General features: G+C 36.9%; 1 protein-coding gene across 1 annotated transcript in view; it reads left to right on the top strand.

Annotated features, from left to right (window-relative positions):
• Nucleotides 1–24750, top strand: part of PELI1 (pellino E3 ubiquitin protein ligase 1) — a 52178-nt gene that overhangs the window by 16846 nt on the left and 10582 nt on the right. The window contains exon 2 of the mRNA XM_081156804.1: nt 23092–23234. Coding sequence (XP_081012930.1) covers nt 23164–23234 — 71 coding nt within the window. The 5' untranslated portion in view covers nt 23092–23163. The remainder of the gene's footprint in view (nt 1–23091; nt 23235–24750) is intronic.

Here is a 24750-nt window from a genome sequence, read left to right as displayed (position 1 = left end):
CACCTCAGTAAACTGCAATTAAAGTAAGTTTTGTCTAATTCCTATTCTTAATATTTTTTTAAAAAGACTTCTTAATAACTCATATAGTATTCCCTTTTTTGGTGATTATGAAAATGTTCTTCAGTCAATAATTAGACTATTTATAAATTTTCCAAGACTACTTTAAAATCACACTATTTTGGAAGGTCTACTTTATTTTTTTAATTTTTATTTTTTAATATATCTTTATTGATTTCAGAGAGAGGAAAGGAGGGAGAGAGAGAGATAGAAACATCAGTGATGAGAGAGTCATTGATGGGCTGCCTCCTGCACTCCCCTGGCTGGGGATCGAGCCCACAACCCAGGCATGTGCCCTGACCAGGAATCGAACCCTGACCGCCTGGATCCCAGGTCGATGCTCAACGGCTGAGCCATGCCTGGCTGGGCATGGTTCACTTTAAATGAACCATCCTATATTTGTAAAATGCACTGACACCTATATAAAAACCAAGCAAATAAATACATTGCTCATTCTAAAAGATGTAGAATACAGTCAATAACTGCTAATATTGCTGATCCACATAGTCACGGGAATTTCTTTAATGACTCTAATGTTAATCTAGCACCTTCTAAGGTAATGTATATACTATTAAGTTTTTATTCAAATCATTGATCACCTCCCTAGACGTTAGAAACATTGTAAGTTTTGTTAGAAGTTATTCTCAACTCTTAATTATACTACTAAGAATTATTGTGGTGGCTGAAATAGAAAGCTCGATATTTGATGTGTTCTAATAAGCTCCATACTTTTTAAAAATATGTTTTTATTGATTTCAGAGAGAGGAAGGACGAGAGGGGGAGAGAGAGAAACATCAATGATGAGAGTCATTGATTGGCTGCCTCCTGCATGCCCCCTACTGGGAATCAAACCCGAAACCCAGGCATGTGCCCTGACCTGGAATTGAACTTGACCTCCTGGTTCATAGGTCAACACTCAACCACTGAGCCACACCGGCCAGGCTAAGCTCCATTACTTTTGATTTTTAAGTTTTAAACCATGTGTCTTTTGGCTCCACCATAATTCAAATTCTTTCCTACTTTTCCCCAAGTTTAAAATGTATGCAGAACTTGGGGAAAGTACATTTGCAAATCCTATAACTTAGTTTTAAAAGCATAGGAATGTATCATGTATAAAAGACTATTACATCATTTAAAACAGGAAATCTCAGAAAATGGGGGGGGGGTGTCTTAATTTTAATAGCTGTGTTAAAATGAGACTATCTCTCATTTAATCTTTGTATCTACAACTCCCAGCACAGTTCCTGACCCATAGTAGACACTATAAATGTTTATTGAATTAACATCAGTTTTAGAAATGTCAAAATAAGGTGGTATTTTTCTAGGCATTAAAAGTACACCTCCTACCGTTATATCTACACCCCCACACCTTTGTATCTAAATTTTGATAAAAATAGTTTCTCAATTTTGAGTATGAAGAAAACTGATTATTTTTTATCTATCCAATCTTCGCCTGCGCTAGAATTACTTAAAAGGCAACTCACTTTAACAGCATTCCTCCTTTTCAGGTATTTATAATATAGAATATAGATTCTATATTATATGAATGGGAAGAACCTGTTTTTATCTGAGGTGATTGGGAAAAAAGATAAATTAAGGTGGAAAACCAGTTTGAAAAGAGGATCTATTCCTATCTAGTGGTCAGTCCTAACAAGCATAGTTAGAGGAAGCTAAATGCTGACTTTCAAATGTTAACTGAGGCAACAATCTAGATTTCCCAGGTTAGTTCCAATTTCAGGTAAAGTAATCCTTTGACAACAAGGTTCGCAAAAGGGCAGTTGCAATCACGGGCTCATTGGAAAGAGAGTTCGAGAAAAACAGTTAAAACAGTGTTAAATGAATATATTTTTAACACAGCAAGGTCCTAGAAGACATCCACTTCCAAGTCAAGCCGTATTCAGCAATGTTTAAAAACCTGACTGACAACATTGTTTAGGAAACATTGCTGTGATGTCATAATCTAAAGCATGGCCTCCCAACAAATTTATAATTTTCTCTTTTGCCAGGATAATAAAGGGGAAAGATAATTGTCATGGTTTTTGTTTACACTGAACTGAATTTTAAGGGAGGTTTTATATCTTGGCATACAAATATTAAAAATCACAGTTGATTTGTATTTCTTTAGTTTTCTTCCACCCCACCTCGCTCCTTATCCCTAAAGGTAAACTCATCCTTAGTCAAATTTATCCTGGTTCTCAGTACCTAAAAATAAGTAAACTATATTGAGTATCAAATGGAGATTCATTTTAATCAGTTTTGGCCTGGTTAGTTTTAAATAGTTTAATAAGCATCTTGCAGGTTTATATACAGTTTACATACTTGCCTTTGAGAAATGTGTACGCAACTCATCTTACTCGTGGAGAGAGCCACATTACTGGTCTGTTCTTGATCCATTTAACCTGAGAAAAAGGAAAGGAAAAAAACCATCTCTGACTGGTGATGTGACAGGTCTCCCACGTTCCTTAGGGAAAGAGCCTTCCCTCTGGGAGAAATTGAACAACACACACAAATGCTGAGGGAGCCCACACTAGCCATTTGTATTCATCAATATAGATTTTCATATATAAACAGTAAAAGAATTACCAAGACACGTGAGGAGAATCAGTAACTAGAAAAAGGATCCATGCTTTGCTGCCTTGTCTTTTGTGGCTTTCTATGACTTCATCACCCATTTTGTCTAATGCATTTGTCTAATATATTTCCCTCTCCATCTTCAGATTAACTTTTATATCAGTTTTACTGTTTGGGAGACAGAACTCTTTCTTTGAGAAAACTTCCTAAAAATTCCCAAAGTGAATTTTGTGTGTCTACCACAGCCTATATTTTGGGTCGGACTATCCCAACATTCCATCCAAATTTCGTGAAAACCAATTTTACCATAATGCAATATTAAATAGACTAAATTTTTTAACTTGACATAATACATTATTTTTAACTTAGACATTGTTGCTAGACATATTCTGACCCCGGTTTGATTGACCTTTGCTGTGTAGAATGAATGGTAAAGGACACATGCTTAAATTCAGATCTCAGCTTTTGCCACTTAATGTCTAAATGACTTTGAGTAAATTCTTTAGCCTGATTTGCTCATCTGTCATAGGACAGTTATAAAGATTGAGTTTAACAAATGTGAAATTCTTATTACCTGCTACATGGTTGTTTTCTTCTCCTGTCTGAAACCTTGAGTACCGGCTTTTGTTCAAAAGTATAGTTCGATCTCTTTACCCTGGCTCTTAAGGCCCACTGTATCAGGCACTTCTTTACCTTTCAGCTGCCTCTCATTCAGTTATTAAACATTTATTTGGTGCTTGCAGATAGACACTGAGCTTAGAAATACGGTCCTTGATTTCCACAGACTTACTGTTTGTTGATCTCTTAACCAAACCCTACACTCCAGGGAACCTACTAACTTTACCCTTTCCTAAGCATACAATACGGTTTTTTTCTCCTTGCTTTTTTTTTTTTTTTTTAAATCTTGGTGCATGTTGTTCCTAGCACCTGAAATGCCTTTTCTCCACTTATCAAAATCTAGTCTGTCTTCCAGGGCCCAACTCAGATACCTCTCCTTCTATGAAGCTTTCCTGGATTCTCTTCTACCAAAGTAGTAACATTTTATTTTGGAGTCTTATAGTACCTGTGGTCTTTTACTTTAATATAGTACCTGTCCTATACTGATTTTGGTTGGGTTGATTTACACTTTTTTTTTATAACTAAGTAAGCAAGTGGTGGTGTAGGGAATCAGTCATACCTTTTGCACTAGTTTGAATACTCTCATAACTTCTGGCATTGTAGTGAATGCTCAGTAATATTTGTTGGATTAGTAGTTATATTATTAGTGACTTTAGCACAAAATTAAAAATGGGGAGACTACAGCCCTCAGTTTGAAAATTGCTTCAATACCTAAATTAATTAAAGTGCAAGGGAAGCCCACAATTGCTGTTGTTAGTAAAAGATATCGTTAATAAACATTTAATGGAAAGTACTAATCTAGAATATTGGAAGAAGGGTCGCTTTTCATAATCCTGTTGTGGAGAGGTCCCATCTGGTAAACTAGAAGTTTTAGGTGTGTTTTTTTAAACTATTTTTAGCTATTTAGTCAAATAGGAATGTAAGCTAATATTTCCCTTTATAATAAACTGGAAAAACATAGGTAAAGTATTTTTCTGAGGTGTGTGAGCTGTCTAGTAAATTTTGGAACATGAGTAGGGCAAGGGAATTCCTGATTTATAGCCAGTCTAACAGAAGTAAGGGTGGCCTGGATGTGTGACTCTCAGCTGAAGTGGGACAGTCTTGTGGAACTGAGCCCTTTAACTTATGGGATCTGAGCTAAGTCTGGGTAGTAGCAGAATTGAATTGAATTGTTGGATACTCAGTTGGTGCCAAAGAATTGATTAACTGATTGGTGTTAGAGAAAACACCCCTTAGTTGAATTTATTGAAAGTGATGTAAGATGTTGGCAAAACCATAAAGCAAAAATCCATGTCTACAACTTAAGTTAGATTGAAAGAGAACATAAGATGAAAAATTCCAACCCTAATTGTGAATTTTGTAATTTCTGGTACAAAAAGCAGTTGGTTTGGGAAAGTCTTCAGCTCTGTGAAAACTGAGCATTCTTGTAGAATGCTCAAATGGTTATTCCCTCAGTTTTTCTCATTCTAGAAGAAGTAGGAATGACAATACCTAGAATATTTAAACTTATGCAAGTTCTAAAGCTGCATAAGTTTTTCTGATCTCTTTTTCTTAAAAAAAAAAAAAATCAGTATTTGAATTCCAGATGTATGTTAGCATCCAGTGATCTTGAGCTCATGGCAGTTTTTAAAAAAATGTAGTTAATGCTTTATTTATTATAACAGCTTTATTGAGATATCTTTTATATACCACACAGTTCACCCACTTAAAGTGTCCACTTCAGTGGTTTGTAGTATAGTCACAGAGTTGTGTAACTATCATCACAGTCAATTTTAAAACATTTTCAGCACCTGAAAAAGAAACCCCATAGCCTTTAGCTGTCGCTCCCCAATCCTCTGGGTCCATCCATGCTGTTGAAAAGGGTGAGATTTCATTCTTTTTATGGCTGAGTAGTAGTCCATTGTATATATGTACCACAACTTTTTATCCACTCATCTATTGGTACTTGGGTTGCTTCTATGTCTTGGCTATTGTAAATAACACTGTAGTGAACATATATGTTCTTATTCTTTCGAGTTAGTGTTTTGGGTTTCTCCGGATATATTCCCAGAAGTGGAATCACTGGGGCATAAGGCAGTTGCATTTTCAATTTTTTGAGGACCCTCCATACTGCTTTCTACAATGACTGCACCAATCGGCATTCCCCCGAACAGTGCGTGAGGGTTCCCTTTTCTCCATATCCTTGCCAGCATTTGTTTGTTGACTTATTGATGCTAGCCTTCTGACAGATATGAGGTGATATCTCATTGTGGTTTTAATTTGCATTTCTCCGATGATTAATGACTTTGAGCATCTATACATATGTCTATTGGCCACCTATATGTCCTCTTTGGGGAATTCCATATGTATTTAGGTCCTCTCTGTGGCAGTACTTTTGGTATTTAGATTCCTTTCTTTTGTTTAAGGAGACTTCCAGGTTAGCAAAGTCCACAAGTAGGAGTGTGAACAGCCAATTCAGGGAGGCCTGGCCTAACTGCCAAGCAGAAAGAAACAAATCTTCATGATATACCAATCATCGCTTTTATTTGTCTAATTTTCAGCTTTCTCTTTTATGTTATAAAATTATAACAACACACAGCAAAGAATAGAGCTAGAGGTGAAGATTTGACCATCTCGTGATAATACTTACATAATGCAAGGTATGAATTACTTGTTGGCTGACTGCTCTGTTTTTTAGCATTTGTGGTATTGCCTCCAAAACTAATAAAACTAATGTAGAAGTCAAAAAGATCTATTAACTAGCTCAACTACTTAGCCCTGTGACCTTCATCAAATAACTGACCCTCCCTGGATATAGATTTTTCTCATCTATAAAACGAGGGAATTGAAAGGAAAATTGAGCAAGTTGAATAGGATATTTTTAAAGATTCTTTCCAGCTTTAAAATGTGATTATGTGATACAGTAAAACCAGTGATTTTTTTTTTCTTCTTCCCATCCCCAACAAGGAAGAATTATGCCTTGTTGAAAAATCTTAGGCTGCAGTGTACCTTTTCCTCAAAAGGATTGGAGTTCGATGGATTGGGCAAGTAAAAACCTGGACACATGTAGATATTCAGGAAAGAATTATTGTAGAATAATAAATGCTTTAAAAAAAAATTTTTTTTTTAAACATGTCTTTATTGATTTGAGAGAGAGAGAAACATCAATGATGAGAGAGTCATTGACCGGCTGCCTCCTGCACTCCCCCGACTGGGCATCGAGCCCACAACCCGGGCATGTACCCTGACCAGGAATCAAATCCTGATCGCCTGGATCCTAGGTCGACGCTCAACTGCTGAGCCACGCCCTGCCGGGCACAAATGCTTTTTATGTGAGTTTGCCTTACGGATTAGAGGAACGTGACTTGAGTGTCACCAGTGAGGTGCAACTAAAGGATGAAATAATTTGCACACTTGTTGTGGGTGTGGCTAGAAGCAAAGGGACTGTGAGGAGTGAGTGCTTCATTGCTTCCTTAGAAGCATTCAGAGATCATTAGAGAAGGAGCAAGCTCTAGGAGGTCAGTTGTGTCCAAGGGTGAAATCAACTAAATAAGAAAAATAGGACTGTAAGAAAAAGAAAAAACTGAAAAGGCCTAAATATTGCGAGGTAAGTGCACTTTGTTTTGTTTAGTTTTTTTTCTGGAATGATTTTTAAACATCTTTAGGGTACTAGAAATTTAACATTGGTCCCTGACCTCAACTGAGGTAATTGCTAGAAGTTCAGGCATTGTAGATAAAGACAAGGAAGCTTTAAGACACTTGTAAGCCAAGCCAAATATGGAAGAAGAGTAGGGGGAAGGTCATTTAGATTCAGGTTCATTTGTCCCACCAGCCAAGAAAACTAATTAAAGTTTTGTTTTTGTATTTGACTGGCCTCCATGTTGTTATTAATCAGACATCGTTGTAAATAAGGCATATGTGAACAACAAAAAGAATTCAGGATGGGGAAGAAAAGCTTAAAAATTTAATTGTAGCCCTTTTTTCCCTTCTAACTATAGGTCTTTGTCCTGTTATAATAGTAGTTCATCATACTCAGAAAATATAGAGGTTTTGTTTGTAATGTCTTAGAGCTCTTTAAGAAAAATGTATTTCCTCAGAAGATTATTTTGTATGAACAGAGCTTGATGTACATAAGGAATTTTCATACTCTTAATGCTCTTCTTAATCATTAAAGTAGTACATGATCATAGCATATGAGCTATTGACATTTTGGTTGCCCTAAGAATTGAGCAAGAAATACACTACCACAGTTAATAAGAGAGTCAATATGTTGGTCTAACGAATGGCAAGTCCTCAAGTTTTGTTATGGCATAGATAATCACAACGACATTCTATTTAGTATGAGTATAGGGCCTGTCATGTCCGGCTTCTTGAGCAGTTTCATCAGACTAGAATCATGGCCAATGCAGGTGCACCAAATAGCAATATCATAGGTAGAATATGCCCAGATCATTTGTATAGATATGTTTCCTGGACTGAATGTGTATCTACATTGGACAGAAGCAGGATACCTGAGCAGATTATGTCAGTAACCTACATGGGCCTGCTGCCAGCAGAACAAGCAAAAGAAACATGCAGATTTACTGAACAGCTTCAGGGGATGTGACACAGTTGTGTGGCATGCTGGGAAGCAACAGAATTAAACTCGCTGCTGTAAAGTAGAGGGTGGTTGATCTTGTGCCAAGGTGTTAGGTGACAAGGTATTATTAGACTTAGGACCACCAAAAGGATTTTTTATATTAGAGAGTATCGGCCCCTAGACTCAAGTTGAGTATCAGTTTAATGGGTGGATAGTATAGATCAGTGACTTTCAGCTAGTGTGCCACAGAATTTTTAAAATATGTAAAACCTGACCATTTAGTCAGGGGCACTTACCTCTTTCCCCTTAGATTGTGAAAGAAAAAAATGACAACAGCCAACACAATAGCCTCCCAGAATGAATGAATCAAAATTATAACCATTATTTTGTCAGATCGGCAAAAAATATAACTTTTTTTGGTGTGCTGCAGAATTTTAGTAATTAGTTTATATATGCCAGGAGATGAAGAAGGTTGAAAATTGCTGATATAAGTGGTTTGCATGTGTAACTTATTGAACAGGTATGAACTATCATTTACTCTTGTGACTTAATTTAGCATGTTTTTAAAAATCTTAAATATAATTAAGCACAAAACAAGTTCACTTTTGGCTGTGTAGAGGAATAGACTAGTTCTTTGCACAACCCTTCACCATAAGAAAACACATTTCTTAAGAGAAGGTATGGGGGAATTTGGAGTAACAGGCAGTAACTCCTCAAATGAAGCTTACAAGTAGCATAATCTAAAAGCAGCTAAGATCAATAAGTATGGTGCCTTTCGTAGCTACTTGAAGCTTGTATACTCCCAGCTCACCTCTGGGTACTGCTGTCATTTCTCCATGTTCATGAGCAGCAAATGAATCTGATCTATATTATTTTAAATTATAAAGCTGGATCACGTGATGTTTGTCTTTTGCTGCCTCGCTTATATGTGGAATCTAAAGAACTTAATAAACTGATGAACAGAATAGATTCAATGACATGGAAGCATAGATGAGACTGACGAATGTCAGAGGGATGGAGGAGGGCAGGTGAGTGGAGGGGGAGAGAGTAACTAAAGAATTTATATGCATATATGCACAACCCAAGGACATGGACAATGGTGGGGAGAGGGACTGGGGAGAGGGATGGGATGGGGTGGAATGGGTCATCGGGGAGAAAAAGGGACATCTGTAATATTTTTAACAAAAAATAAATTATAAAGCTGGGAATAAACAAGCATGATCAATTGAAAATGTGATTGAATTTTCACCTGTTCTTATGCCTGGGATATATAGTGTTTTATAACAAAACCCCCCCAAAAAAAATCTGATTCATTTGGTAGTGCTAAAAAGGGCACTCTTTCTTCACATATGAATAATATTGATTCTTCTTTTTTTTTAAACGGAGTGTTCCTTAACAGATTATTATACTAAATCTGTTCAAATAGGCTGTTACACTATCCTGAAAAGGTAATTTAGTGTCTTAGCTATACTTCTGACATTTAGAGCATTTATATAGTTAATTAAGTTAGCCCTTTAAGAAATGAATAATCCCTTTTGAAGTACCTAATTCCATATCTTGAAAATAAGCCCATGTTAAAATTTTTTCTGTGCTTCCTCCTTGCTTCCGTTTCTTCCCTTTTGGGCCACAGACTTCCTTAAGGAGGAGGTGAGAGAGAAGTGAATTCTCAGTTCAGCCAATAGAATCTAGAATTATATAGTGTTTACCTATTTTGCATAACACAGGCTCACCCACACACATTATGTGATGCTTAAGTGAAAGAACACTGAGCAGACAGCTATTCAGTGTGTGATTCCAAGTGTAATTGGGAGATGCTTTGAATACTATCTGGATTTTACCCTCTGTTGAGAAGGTGGTTTGTCTAGCTTGTGGTGATAGCGATAGAATAAAGAGGTAGGTGTTTTGTGGCTTAATTTTAAGTGTAACATTATCAGTACTTCAGGTTAAAGGTAAGTTTGTAAAAGGAATGATTTGAATCATAATTAAACAGATCATTTATATTTGTTTCACTTTTTTTCCTACATTCAGCTTTAGAAGTGTGTAATGTATGAATTGCATTTCCTTCCGTTTTCGGGAAAAGGTTGAATAAATCTTAAGTTCCAAGGCTTTTGTGTACTTAGGGAGGCTTTACACTGTTATTCTCACCTCCCATCATCAGTCTTAAAGAAAGCATAAGAAAAATAGCTGGGTGTTTATTACCTGTCGACTGAAAATTTTTCATTTATAATATTTTTCCAATCCAAGCTACAGCATTTGGTGTAGGGTTTTTTTTACATGCTTTAGAACTTAATGTTGTCTATTACTTTCTTTTGAGTTATTAAATTTGAGAATCATATCGCTCTCTGAAGGAAATTGGTAGCCAGAATGATGGTACTGTCACTGTATTTTGGTTAGCTGTTGACAGTTTATCAGAATCTAGTTTTTTTAACTGTAGATCTTCTCCTGAGTTGCTCTCAAAGAGATGTAGGCCTTTGGGATAACTATAGTTTACCAAGATAGGGGAAAAATGTAAAGAATTGTTTTAAATGTTGAGAGTCTTGCCTTATAAGGATTTTAAGTAATGTTTCTGCCTGAATATTTTGTTGTTCCTCTGATATGGTGGGAAGAGATTTAATAATTTTAGATCTGGTGATTTATGGGGGCAGGGGGATCTCTTTCTGCTAAAAAGTGAACAGTGATAGTTCCCAGGAGTGTTTTCTTTCTGAGTCATTTTATTTTCATTAAAAGAAAAGATATAATTGAGATTTTTTTCCTTTCTATAGGAAATTCATGAAAAACTGAATCTGCTTGCTAGATACTGACATGTTCCCAATAATGTGTGTTTACTTTTGATTATTTTCTACTCTATTTGTGAGGAGGAAATACTCTTTTATATATGTATAAAATGAAAGTTAAGTCAGTGACAAAAAAGTTTCCAATTACGATCATAATCTAAATTTAAATTGATCATTATTTACTTAATTGGAGTATTTGTAATGTGAGAATACAACAATAATTAGAGTGGAGAGAGAAAATTTGTAGAAATATCCCAGCTATATGTATGTGCCGTTTTCCTAATGAAAAGAGTTAAATAGGAATACCATACTGAGTGATTTAAAATATTCATTCTGCTAAAAAATAGATGTTCTAAGCCTCCTACACACAATGTCTCTAAATTACTGCTATAAAAATTTATGGGGAAAACATGATTTGGTCAAAGAAAGATCAGCTGCTGCTTTTCAGAACATTTCATAAACCAAAGAGAAAACCAAAACTCTCATGAAACTTTTGTTCATTGGTGCGATTAGAAGTAGTTTGTTGTGTTGTTTTTTTAAATTTAGCTTTATTGTTGAAAGTATTACAGATATCCCCCTTTCCCCCCCATTGATCCCCTTACCCCCCACATCCGCCTCCCCCCCAGGCCTTCACCACACTAGTGTCTGTGTCCATGGGTTATGCATATCTGCATATAAGTTCTTTGATTAATCTCTCCCCACCCACTCTCCCACCCCCGACTTCCCACTGAGATTGATCATTCTGTACCTTGCTTCTACGTCTCTGGGTCTATTTTGTTCCTCAGTCTATTTTGTTTATTAGATTCTACATATGAGTGAGATCATGTGAATCAGGAAGAATCAGAAAACCTGAATAGGCTAATAACAACTGATGAAATCGAAGCAGCAATTAAAAAAACTCTCAGCAAACAAAAGCCCTGATCCAGACGGCTTCACAGGAGAGCTTTCTAATTCTTTAAACTGTAGGGTTAGATAATTTACTAAAAATTTTTCTTCCTTTTTGAGGTAGGCCTGTAGTGCTGTGAACTTCCTTTTTAGGACTGCTTTTGCTGTGTACCATAGATTTTGGATTGTTGTGTATTCATTTTCATTTGTTTCTAGGAAGTTTTTGATTTCTTTCTTGATCTTATGGGTAACCCATTCATTGTTTAATAACATGCTATTTAGCTTCCATGTGTTTGAATGTTTTTGAGTGTTTTTACTGTAGTTGATTTCTGATTTCATGCCCTTAGGATCTGAGATGTTTGATATGATTTCAGTCTTCTTGAACTTGCAAAGACTGGTTTTGTGTCCTAACATGTGATCTGTCTTTGAGAATGACCCATGTGCACTTGAGAGGAATGTATATTCTGCAGCTTTGGGGTGAAATGTTCTGTAAATGTTAATTAAATCCATCTGATCTAGTGTGCCATTTAGAGTCACCGTTTCCGTGTTGACTTTTTGTCTGGAAGATCTATCCAGTGAAGTCAATGAGGTGTTAAAGTCCCTAACTCTGACTGTATTGCTGTTGATTTCTCCCTTAAAGTACTTAAGGTTGTTATTGATAGGTCCTTATTTATTGCCATTTTAATTCTTTATGCCTATGTTTCTCTATTTCTTCTTAAGCAGTCCCTTTGATATTTCTTGCAATGCTTCTATTTCTGCTTCTAATTACAGCACTCCCATTAACATTTCCTGCAATGCTGGTTTGGTGGTGATAAACTACTTTGGCCTTTTTTGTTTGGGAAGCTCGCTATTTCACCATCTATTTTGAATGATAGCCTTGCTGGATAGAGTAGTCTTGGTTTCAGATCATTGTTTTGCATTACATTGAATACTTCATGCCATTCCCTTCTGGCCTGTAGAGCTTCTGATAAGTCAGCTGACAGCTTTATGGGAGCCTCTTTGTAGGCAACAGTTTGCTTTTCTCTTGCTGCCTTTTTCTCTCTTTGTCTTGAATTTTTGGCATTTTAATTATGATGTATCTGGGTGTGGGCCTCTTTGGGTTCTTCTTGCTTGAGACTCTCTGTGCCTCCTGAACTTGTGTAACTTTTTCCTTCACCAGGTTTGGGAAGTTTCCTACCATTATTTCATCAAACAGTTTCTCTAACCCTTGCTTACTTTCGACCTCTTCTGGCATTCCTATGATGCGAATATTGTTGCATTCATGTTGTCCCACAGCTCTCTTAGACTGTCATCCTGTTTTATAACTGTTTTTTTCTTTTGGATCTCTGAGTAATTATTTTTCTACCCTGTCTTGTAATTTGCTTATCTGTTCCTCAGCTTCCTCTAATCTGCTGTTTACTCCTTCCACTGTATTCTTTATTTCTGCTATGTCATTCTTCATTTCTGGCTGGTCACTTTTCATAGTTTCCATATCTTTTTTCATGCTGTCGAGCATCCTTACAATCAGTATTCTTTTTTTTTAAACATATCTTTATTGATTTCAGAGAGAGGAAAGGAGGGGGAGAGAGAGAGATAGAAACATCAATGATGAGAGATTCATTGATCGGCTGCCTAGGCAACCCGGGCATGTGCCCTGACCGGGAATTGAACCCCGATCTCCTGGATCCTAGGTCGATGCTCAACCTCTGAGCTATGCCCGGCCAGGCACAATCAATATTCTGAACTCTGTATCTGATAGATTGCTTATCTCCATTTCATTTAGCTTTTTTTGGAGACTTCTCTTGTTCTTTCATTTGGGGCTTGTTTTTTTGTCTCCTCATTTTGGCTGCCTAGTCAGGTTTGTTTTTATGTATTAGATAGAACTCTCAGTCTTTTTGGAAGGTCTCTGGTGCCAGCCAATATCAAATGCAGTTTGTGACTGGCCAAGTACCCTGTTTGGAACTATCAGCCCACAGCATCAGGTCTCCTCTCTTGGAGTTGTGTGCATTTAGACAGGACCAAGATGCACACCAAAGTATGCTTTTCCAAGGCCCGGTTCCAGAGGCAGATCAAGCAAAGACTCAAAGCACTCTGAGGTCTTCCTCTGCCTGCAGGTTGATTAATCTGATTCTCTTAATGAGCCTCAGGCTGTAGAAAGTCCTCTGGGTAGGGTGAGAGGTTTTCCAGCAGGGTGGGGCAATTGCTTCCCCCTCAGGCAAAAGCTGCTTGGAAGGTAAATGTCTGCCTGTGAAGGATGTCCTCTGCAGTCTGGGGGAATGACTGGGCACAGGAATCCAGAGGGGTGCCCTCTGAGCTCTATCTTCAGAGCCCACAACTCTAGATTCTCCTCACACAGCTCCAGTCAGCTCTGCCTTCCCTCTGCTGGATCCCAAGGTGAGTGGCTTCACAGGAAACTTTGTGCGTTGATTCTTTAAGAGGGTGCCCGCATTTCCAGCCCCCTCTCCCTGGCAGACAGAAACCTGGCTGCTTTTCACAGCCAGATATTATGTGGGCACCTTTCTCAGTTCTAGTACTCTTGGCTGGGAAGCCCAGCCTGGGGTTTAGGCCCCAGAGTCCTCAGTAGTACCCACCTCCAGCTGAGATATCCCTCCAGACCTTTAGCTGTTGCCTGTGGGAGCCCAGGCAGCCCTCTTGCGCCTCCACACTTCCTACCAGTCTCTGTGCAGTCTCCACTTTTCCTCCTTGGTTATGAGGGTGCTCTCCAGCTCGTCTTCAGTTGCAGTTGATTATTAGGGATGTTATACTAAAATGTTGTAATTCCAGTTTGGTCCCGGGAGAGTGTCAGTGTAGCTTCCACTCAGTCTGCCACCATCTTTAAGCTCCAGAAATAGTTTTTTTTTTTAATAATGATATCTCTGTCAGTAGCTAACTTTACTATTAGAAACAATATTGGAGATTCAGTTGCAATTTGAATTTTCAACTACATTTTTTCCCATACCTTTCAAATAGAGCTTCTAATGGAATTGTGAAACTGTAGAAGACTTAATTAATATCCCTGTAAGAGCAGGGACTACATATACTAAATCTTATTTTATTTTGATATACTGTTTTTCCCCCTATTGAGAATCAAACATTTATATAGCATTCAACCTTGAAACTAATTGCAATGATTTTTGAGGTCTTTGGTTATATTTCAGGGCCTGTTATATATTAAAAGCAGTAGAAAAAGTAGACTTTTCTACATGATGTCAAAGTTACTACAAAGAACAGATTATAGCCTTTGTTTAGATACTGAAAAATAAAGATGAATCTTTGAGAAAATAATTAAATCTTAGGTAATGGGGCGGCATCACTATAAATTAATGAAGTATTACTTAGGACCTACTTTGTATGCCTAACTAAATACATATTAGGTATTTAAAAAAATACTTTCTCTTTTTTACATTACATTCATTCCTTGAAAATCACTGGCTTAACTTTCACAGTTTGAATAATTTCAAGAGACCCAAAAGTCTATGACTTTCTGTATTTAGTGAGTGGACCAAGCAGATGGCCCAGCATCCAAATTTCAGTGCAGCTTCATTTCTCATTCAGTCCTCATGACAGATACTATGGGGTGTGGGAAATACTGTCATTATTTTATAGGATGAGAAAATCATGTGCCTACAGAGCTGGTTTTGTAGATTTAATAGTTCAGAGTTGGCCCTGAATACAGTCATAGCTTACTTAGTCCTTCATAAGTGTCTCTTCTAGTTTGAAGAAAACATTATCACAGTGAAATAATTAGTGAATAATTCAGGAAAATGTTTGACTTTCTGGCTTCTTAAAATGAAAGATATCAAAATTACCCAGTGCTGCTTCTTCCTCACTCTTCCTTCTCCCAGTTCCCCTTTCCATTCCCTTTCATAAACTCTTGAAGACCAGGATTCATGTAGTCAGTTAGACAGAACTCAAAATCAAATACTGTTAAAGATTTCAGTATATAGCATTAATTTAGAAGCTGTGATATAATTGCATATACAGAGTGTTTTCTAATAAAACTACCTACATTATTCATTAGTAAAATCTCCTTTATATCATAACTTTTTTTTTTTTTTTTTAAAAGAAAAACACATAAAGCATGATTCTGTCAAATTCTAGCCAGTACGTTGGTGCATCACTTTGGTTCAGTCCAGTGAGTGGCCACACTTGTGTATTAACACTTTTGTGACCAAAAGCACTATGGATGGTGCAGTTTTACATCAGAGAGAGGACATGAGATCTGGCAGGCACTGTGATTTGACAGAACCAGTACAGCTTGGAAATCTTGTACCTTTAGGTGGTGAGAAGGCTGAAAGGAAGCAAACTTTGAACCTTGAATTCATATTTTAATTCCTTTTATTAAATTTAAAAGACTATTTTGATTGTTTTCTATTATTATTATGATGATTATTATTCCTTTTTATTTTGAAATGATTTAGCCTTACAGAAAATATGGGGAACAAAAGGAACTAAGGATGGATGGATGGATGGATGGATGGATAGATAGGTGATAGGTAGATGAAAGATAGATATAGATACAAATTCTTTACTCAGCTTCCTCTGAAGTTTAACAATCTATATAACCATAGTATATTTATCAAAACCAGGAAATTAACATTGGTACAATACCATTAGCTCAACTGTAGACCATATTCAGATAAAAACAGTTTTCCACTAATGTCCTCTTTCTGTTCCAGTATCCAATTCATAATTCCATATCCCATGTAGTTGTTGCATCTCCTTTATCTCCTCCAATCTGGAAGTTTCTTTCCTGGTCTTTCATGACCTTCGCACCTTTGATGAGTACTAATAGTTATTTGTAGAACATTTGTTGATTTGGGTTGGTGTGTTTTCTCATGATTAGATTGAGGTTATGCATTTTTGAGGCAGCATACCACAGAACTGATGTGTCCTCAGTGCATCATAGTCAGAGAATACATGATATCAAAATGTCTCTTTACAGGTAATGTTAAGCTGGGTCATTTGGTTAAGATGGTATCAGTTTCTCCCACTGTGAGGTTACTGTTGTCTCCTGTATAATTAATAAATATTTGGGGGAGATACTTTGAGGCTATTGTTGTTGCCCTTTTTTTTTTTAAACCCATATAACTTGGTCATTGTTTTATAAGGACTAAAGAAAACCCAGGTGATTCTATTTCTGGGAGTAATTTAACTGTCGAAAATAATCATTACACAGCAATTTTTTTGGAAGGGCTCATAACCTACATAAGATTAATATGGCTTATTCCTGGAATATAAAAATATGACCATGGGCTCAGTGTTCCATTTTTTCTTTTTACCTCATAAGTTAGTATAGATTTAAATTGGTTGGTCATTTTTTCCAAATTTAAATTTTATCCAAGGAACTTTTAAACTTAGCTTCAAATGATTGATTGAATTATTGAGAAAATTAAAACGGATGGTCACTATTATAGAAGTTTATTCCCATGTTAGGGCAATAGCATTTGTGTAAACTCTTGCTCTTTAATACTTTATATGTAGTAGAAAAAGAGTTGGATTTTCTTGTTTGTTGTTTAGTTTCCCAAAGTAGTTCTCTCCTCCTCCTCAGCCCCCCCCCCCCCGGTCATTATATTTTCAGCACTTCCAGAGTGTTGGCTAGAGTTTGAATTGTAAACCATAGTTTTCTTATCTATAAAGTGAGGTTTATAATAGTTTCTATCTCATAAGGTTGTTCTGGGGAGTAAATCAATCAGTTAATAGATGTAAAGTGCTTATAACAGTGCTTGGCACAGAGACAGAGCCCAGTGTTAGCCACTATGGAAAAAGGGTAGCATAAGCATGAGTTGACTGCCAGTATTGGATGCTGACTTTAGAAATAATAGAATTTCCCATGAATACACTTTTGTCCAATTTTTTGTTCCAAATAACTGTTTAATCCCACCAAATTTGATGCGTTCTGCAGAATTTTGTTCAGAATTTTAATTAAGGTTAAAACAAGAGGATTTTCTATTCCTGCTTTCTGAGAAGCATATTATCATTTTAGGAATTTTGGTACTCTAAAAGAATGGGCAGAGACAGTAAAAATGTTTTAGTCCTTTGTTATGTCTTTTGAAATATATTTTCTAGACGTGGGGAATTCATGATCATTTGGGGGTAGGGTGGCGCAGTTTTGTTTAAAACCCGGCTCCCAGTCAGGAACACTGCCCTGCAGTTTTGTCTTGGCTGTCACTTCCCAAGGAATACACGAAGCCTTCTGTTCCTAGGCTGTCTGGACTCACTTTTACGTTTTTCTTCCTGATGGTAGCAGGAATTTACCTTAGGGTAATACCCTACTATTCCCCTTGGATTCCTGCCCCCCCCTTTTTTAAATAAGCATGCACAGTCCACTTTGTTTACTGAAGTTTTTATTGTTGGTCACTACCAGGAAACAGCGTTGACAAATACAGTGAGCATTGAGGAAGTGACAAAGGTTCAAATAATCTCAAAACGCTCTAGTCATAGTTGAATAGTTGTTACTAGTCTGTGCTGGAGTATAACTTGTTTAGGGTTTATTTTACACAGGTGTACTTCTTATTTCTAGTCTCTCTCCTAAATGGTCTGACAACAGGGTCTCTTATTTAGGAATCAGCCCCACTCAACCTTGTCTGGGGTGTGATTAGTGGTATTAGAAAACCCAGACGACTTCTAGAAGCTTCATTTCCCCATTTACAAAATGGGAATAATAATTATACTTGATGTAGTTGTGATAAAAATTAAATGAGTTAATGTATGTTGAATCAATATGCGGGTTTTAGTTCTAGCTCTGCCAAATATTACCTGTTTGGCCTTGAACTGATCACTGGCCTTGCTGACTGACACACTCAGTTCCCTTATCTGGAAAATGGAGTTAATAAGACTTTCTTACTAATTCACAGGGCTATTGTGAGGGTCAAATAAAATAATCTTATGTGAAAGCACTTTGCAATTCGCATTCTCTGCAAGTGCACTGTAGACCTTAACCCAAGATTGATTCAGATTGACACCTTTTTTAATTTAAAGGGATTCCTCCATGCTTTTCAAAGCCTACTTTTAATTTTTCTAGGCATGGGTCTCCTAGGTCAAGAAGATATTTTCTTATCTAACCTCCACAAGTTAACATTTCTCTAAACATCAGTCTACTCATCACTGGCCTTATAACTACTGCTACAATCACTCCAGCTCCAGTCCCTTTCCTTTCCTTCACTTGAGATAGGTTGTTTCAATATTAAAATATCTAAATGCATAGAAATATTAATAATCACCATCAAGGTATGATGATAGTTCTCCCAATTCTCATTCCCAGCCACCCTTATCAGTTCTAATAAAATACTGAAATTGCAGCTACTTTTAAAGCTATTGCCTTTACTAACACAAGGGTTAGTAATAACCCTTTAAGATATTAGTATGATGATGTTAGTAAGAAAACATTTATTAAGTACCTTGTTATGTGACAAGCACTATGCCAAATATAGGGCACATTCCCCTCCTAAAAACAAATTGCCCCAATTTGAGATTTAGAGCAATGATTCTCATAAGACGAGGGGTAGAAAGGTGAGACTTTTTTATTGAATTTATTGGGGTGACATTGGTTAATAAAATTATATAGGTTTCAGGTGTACAGTCCTGTGTGAGACTTTTTTAAAATTATCACAACTAGAGATGCTACTGGCATCTAGGGGGTGTAAATGCTAGGGGTACTGTTGATGAACCTTCTATAATCACAGGCCAGCTCTTCACAATTTTGAAATGTTAGTAGTGCCAAGGTTGAGAAACCCTAGTTTAGAGGAACAAATACTGTCCCTTGGAACGATCTTAACTGCTTTCCTATCAGAATGAAAATAAGTTATCCTTGTAGCCCTGTGAATTAGGTAGGAAAGTCTTATTAACTAGCATGTCATTTGGCTACCCTAAGGGGAGGCTGGGAGTTTGCCCAGGGAGTGCCTTGTATCATGGGAAGAGGAACATGGACTGTACTACTTTCACTGCAGTGTTGAAAAAACTAAAAGACACTGACAAAAGTAATAACCTCATACTCCTACTTCTGACACTATTGTTTCTCCTGTCCCTTCTCTCCTTTTATGGAAAGAGACTGCTCATTAATCCTGCTAATTGTGAAAGAAGGAAGAAGGTGATAATTTTTCACTCTTATCAAGAAACTGCTTTATAAAGTTAACTCCCTTCAATCATCAGCTAACTTAGTTTCATAAAATGGCTCCACTACAAATATACGAAAACAGTTCTTTCTTTTGAGCCATCCTTTTGAAATCAACCACAGAGGACTTGTAGTATAGGTGGAGCTCTGTTTCATCAGAGATAACATATGCAGTCCACATTACATTTTTTTACTGTAAAGCATCATAACATTTTCATATTTTAAAACATTTTTCTTTTTTCTCTACACCCCTTTGTGCCTACTCACTTGCCCACCAAAATAGAAGTGTTCAAAAGATGAATGTAAACATCTACATAAGATCCGTTTGTCCCTTGCTTAGTATTTGTATCCTTTTTATTTTTTCAGGGCAGAAATTTTGTACTTATGTTTAGTAGGCTGTGTGCAATGTAAATAAAAGAAAAAATGTGTTATGCTGAGGGAGAAGCTTGGACAAAGATTGATTCCCCAGTTTTCCTTCTTTAGGTGAAACAGACTATTACATATTATAGAAAGTCTTTCCTTTGGAAAGACTTGATATGAAAATAATTGTAGTTCACTGGCCTTTGAAGAACAAATGATTAGAATGTTGTATTAGTCAAATTAATGAGACTATTTCAAATTAATATATATTTTATGGCTAACTTTTCATGTTTTTCCACCACACAAAGAAGAGGAGAACTCTATTCCAGAATATACTTCTTTAAAATTTTTTTGTTAAACTTGAGAAGGTTTCTGCTGATAGAGCAACATATTCAATTTTCAAGGATCAAGTAGAACTTCAAAGTAACAGATAAACAGATATTATATAGAAAACCACTTTATTATCTTAGGAAGCTTTTCTCTAACATCCTCCCCCCCCCCCCCCCCCAGTTTCGGTTAGAATTAAATGGTGCTATTTCATGTTCTTTGTGCTAGATGACATTGGAATAGAACTAAACATATGGGGCAGGTGTGTGTGTGTGCGTGTGTTTCTGATCCACTATCTTAATTGAATACCAGTAGCTGGGGCCAGTAATCCAGGCATTAGAATAAACGAGTGATATATGCAGTCATTTCAAGTCCTAAGTGCATGACTTCAGGAATTGATTTTGAAGAATTCTGTATCTTACCCAGATTTTAAAATAGAGAGAACATATAAAGAGAGTGAGTGCTAGAGCACTATCTAGCTACTGGGCTTTGTTAAAGATTCTACACTGTCGTGAAGAGCATCTTTCTTCAGAATACAGAGATTCCAGCAGCTTCTCTACAGCAGTCACCTGCCAGCATGCATTAGAACTGCAAGGAAAGGTTCAAGGAGAAATAGCTATTATGGCACATTTTATTCATAGTTTAAGAATGCCATTATATGTATTGATTATGCGCCTTTTAAATTTAAGAAAACTTGCCCGGCCGGGCGTGGCTCAGTGGTTAAGCGTCGACCTAGGATCCAGGCGATCAGGGTTCGATTCCCGGTCAGGGCCCATGCCCGGGTTGTGGGCTGCAGCCGATCAATGACTCTCTAATCATTGATGTTTCTATCTCTCTCTCTCCCTCTCCTTTCCTCTCTCTGAAATCAATAAAGATGTATTTAAAATAAATAATAAATAAATAAATAAATAAATAAATAAATTTAAGAAAACTTTGAATTGGGTTATTTTAACCAGTTGGTTATTATAACCAGTACTATTCAAGTGTTTTACTATAGGTTTTAAATTTTTAGATACAGAAATAGAATCCAACTTTGAGTGTGTTCCTGTGATTGAAACTTTGATATCACTGATAAAATATCCCAAGATCAAGCCTTTAAGGGACCTAAGCAGAGTAAAAATAAGTATAATTAGAAATACATTGTTTTTCTTGGCTAATTTAGCCAAGGGCTCTAGAAAATACAGAATAGTGGGTATATGCCAGCCCTACTGTAATTCCTTGTCTAAGGTAAAAATTGTTTCTTTTGCTATAGAGGCAGTAGAACTAAATCTTCTATAGTGTTATGTGCACATTACTTGTAAATTCTTATTTTAGGACCATATGGCCTCATGTATTTCCAGCTACAAAATTGTCTTCAGTCTACTTTTGTGCCTTCATTTTTAGAGATGAGGAAGCAGATTGCTTTCTTCAAAGAGAGCTAGAACTAGAACATGACTGCTTGCTAGCCATGCAATATACTGATATCACCTAACTATGGACATTCACATATCACTGTCAGATTTTTGCCATATCTGTGTACTTACTATTACTATTTAAATTGACTTTAAATAAATAATCTTTTTTAAAGGAAATTATTTGCTACTATAAATGGAAAACCATCACTTCCTAAAAATAGAAAGTAGCTCTAAATAGGAATGCAAATCAAGACTAAGCAGTGTTATTAACATTTAATTTAAAAGTTAAGATTAATTCTTATTAAAATTCATGTGAGAAGATGAGAGGATTTTATAGTGTATTTCAATGAATGGCATTTTTCTTAAAATAATTCTTGCCCTGGCTGGTGCGCCCAGTGGTTAGAGTATCAGCCCACACACTGAAGGGTCCAGGGTTCAATTCCCAGTCAAGGGCAGGTACCTGGGTTGCAGGTTTGACCCCTAGACCACCGTCAGGGTGAGTGCTGGAGGCAGCTAATCGATGTGTCTCACATTGATGTTTCTGTGTCCCTCCCTCTCTTCTGTCCTATCCCCCACTTTTTACTGCCAAGTGCACATAGAAGCCCAGATTCCCTACTCAGCCTCCATTGACACCCATGGGAAAGAGATCCTTGTTACTGCTGTTGGGTAAGGAGGGAAGTCCAGGCTCTTCTTGTGGTCCCCCCTGGCATTGCTAGGGTAGAGGTGGGGGCATGTTACCAACCAGCAGGGTGGAAGTCCTGGCTCCCTACCTGCCCTGACGCTACCCCGGTTGGGAAGTTGGGCCTTGTCGTTATGGCCTCATGAGGTCAAAGTCTAGGCTTCCCACTTGGCTCTTGCTGTTGCGGGTAGAGGAAGAGCCACAGTGTTTTTTGTGGTGTTTGGCTGCAGTAGAGCGGTTATTGTCAAAAGTTTTCAGTCTTGCTAAGGCTGCTCCTTTCTTGGTTCTTTTTGACTAGAGAGACGAGGCTTTTGTTGAGGCCTTTTCTTTTTTTTTTAATCTGCCAGTTGGCATTTCAAGTTGCTGGATTCTTCATCTCCAAATCTGGAATATATTAGGCAAAAAGAAAACCCCGGGAACTCACCATTGTGTCATTCTTTGGGCCCTGAGATTCCTAGCTGGTCTGCCTTCTCTCACTTTTCATCTTCTTATGCTGTATACTTAATGCCCAGGGTTTTTAGTTGTACTTAGTGGAAATAATAAGGAAAAATATGTCTATTCCATCTTCCTGTAAGTGGAAGTACCCAAATATACATATTAATCCATTTAAACAGTTGTATCAAAATATAACCATTATTGGGGGAAATGCCACATACTTTGTATATTATGTGATAATTTGCATAATATTGTGCTCACGAGGTCAGCTAGAAAATAACATACTTGTTTAAACTGAAATTTATTGTTCATATTATTAATGAATACTTTTTCCTTTCTAGGAAATAATGCAAAAGGTGTCCCAAGGCTCCTGACCAGTGAACAAAGATTTGAGAAAGACGACAGCCAAGCTCATGTTTTCTCCTGATCAAGAAAATCATCCATCCAAAGCACCAGTAAAATATGGTGAACTCATTGTCTTAGGGTAAGGCTTCTCCATTTGGTGACATAAAATTGAATAATATATAGTAACTTTTAACACCTAGGTTAAAAATATTTTTTTTTAGAATTGATATCCTGCCTATTTCCAGAAAGGATTTAAAGCTATGGGGTAATACTACCAAATCAGGAAACACTTTTAATTCTCATTTTTATGCCATCCCTTATAAGTGCTCAAATACTGCTTCACCCTCACCCCCAGAAAGGACAGAGCTTCTTAAAGATGAAATGAAAACTATATCTTTCTAGAGCAGGGGTGGGGAATGTCTGGCCCACAGGCCGTGTCCAGCCCATGGGCTGTATATGGCCCGAGAAATCATTTGGTTTGGCCCTGCCAAGGCAACCACAGGTGAGACTTGAAAGTCAGTAAATCTAGGAGCTTTTTTTGATAGCTAATTTTTAAGTTGATAATTTTGTATGGCCCTCAAATGATGTCTTAAATGTCCGAATGGCCCTTGGCAGAAAAAAGGTTCCCAACCCCTGGTAGAGTCACATAATTATTCCATTTGTCTTCCCTATTCCTTGTTTTAGAAAAATTTGCCTAGGCTGACTTTTATTCTTTATAAAAGGTCAGTATACTTTCTGTATTTGGCAGTTTTTGAGTAAACTACCTTCTCTTCCTTGTCAGCCACTAATGGAGGCCATTGTATCATCACAGTCTCCTCCAGCCTCAAAACTGTCCCTGTTCCCTGCCTCATTTCCCCCCAGATTGACCATGGTTTTGAGGTGGGAGGGGAAACAGTGAATGAGGAGAGATTATTATTAAGCTACTGCTTATGCCATAATGAAGCAGTAAAGAATTAAAAAAACCATGACAAACACCTGGATTCAAATTCTAGTTTTGTCAGTGTCACCTTCAGAAAATACCCTGACTCCTCAGAGTCTCCAAGGAACTTTGTTCCTCTGAGGAATGACTTAATTCCTAACCTGTAAAATGGAGAGTGATGCCAGTCTGACAGTTTTTTATGAGGATGGGTTAAGTGGGGTGATGTATGAGGTAGAACCTAAGAGTGCCTACCACATAGTAAACACCTGGATGTTTTGTTTTGAACTTTTTTCCTAATAGTGCAGACCTTGCTTACCTGCATACCTTCACGACATATATGTATGTTTTCATGGAGAAATGGTCCTAACATCTGAACAACAAAAGCATGTTTAATTGCTGTTTAGCAGGCATCTCTCAGTTGGACAGGTTTTGCCAACATAATGTGAATGTGTATGTGTACGTTCAAGTGGCTGAGACTTAACCACAAGTATAAAAATCCGTTATTTCAAAAGTTCAGCTATTTAAAGTGTTTGATTCACAATTAAAGGTGATTCTATTTTAAACAATTTATATTGTACTTTTAAAGGTTAGATTAGCACATGCAAAGCTTCACCTTTAGAAAAAAATAGAATGACTCATAAGGAGTTAGATATGCCACTAATCGCCTCTTGATTATCTTGAGTAAAAGAGGAAAGAAAAATTTTAGGTCACTTAAGTAATAATGCAAAAAAGCATG

The sequence above is a fragment of the Miniopterus schreibersii genome (assembly GCF_964146895.1).
Source record: "Miniopterus schreibersii genome assembly, chromosome: 13".
NCBI lineage: Eukaryota > Metazoa > Chordata > Mammalia > Chiroptera > Miniopteridae > Miniopterus > Miniopterus schreibersii.
The sequence above is the reverse complement of the archived record's forward strand: the minus strand, read 5'-3'. Positions and strand labels throughout refer to the sequence as shown.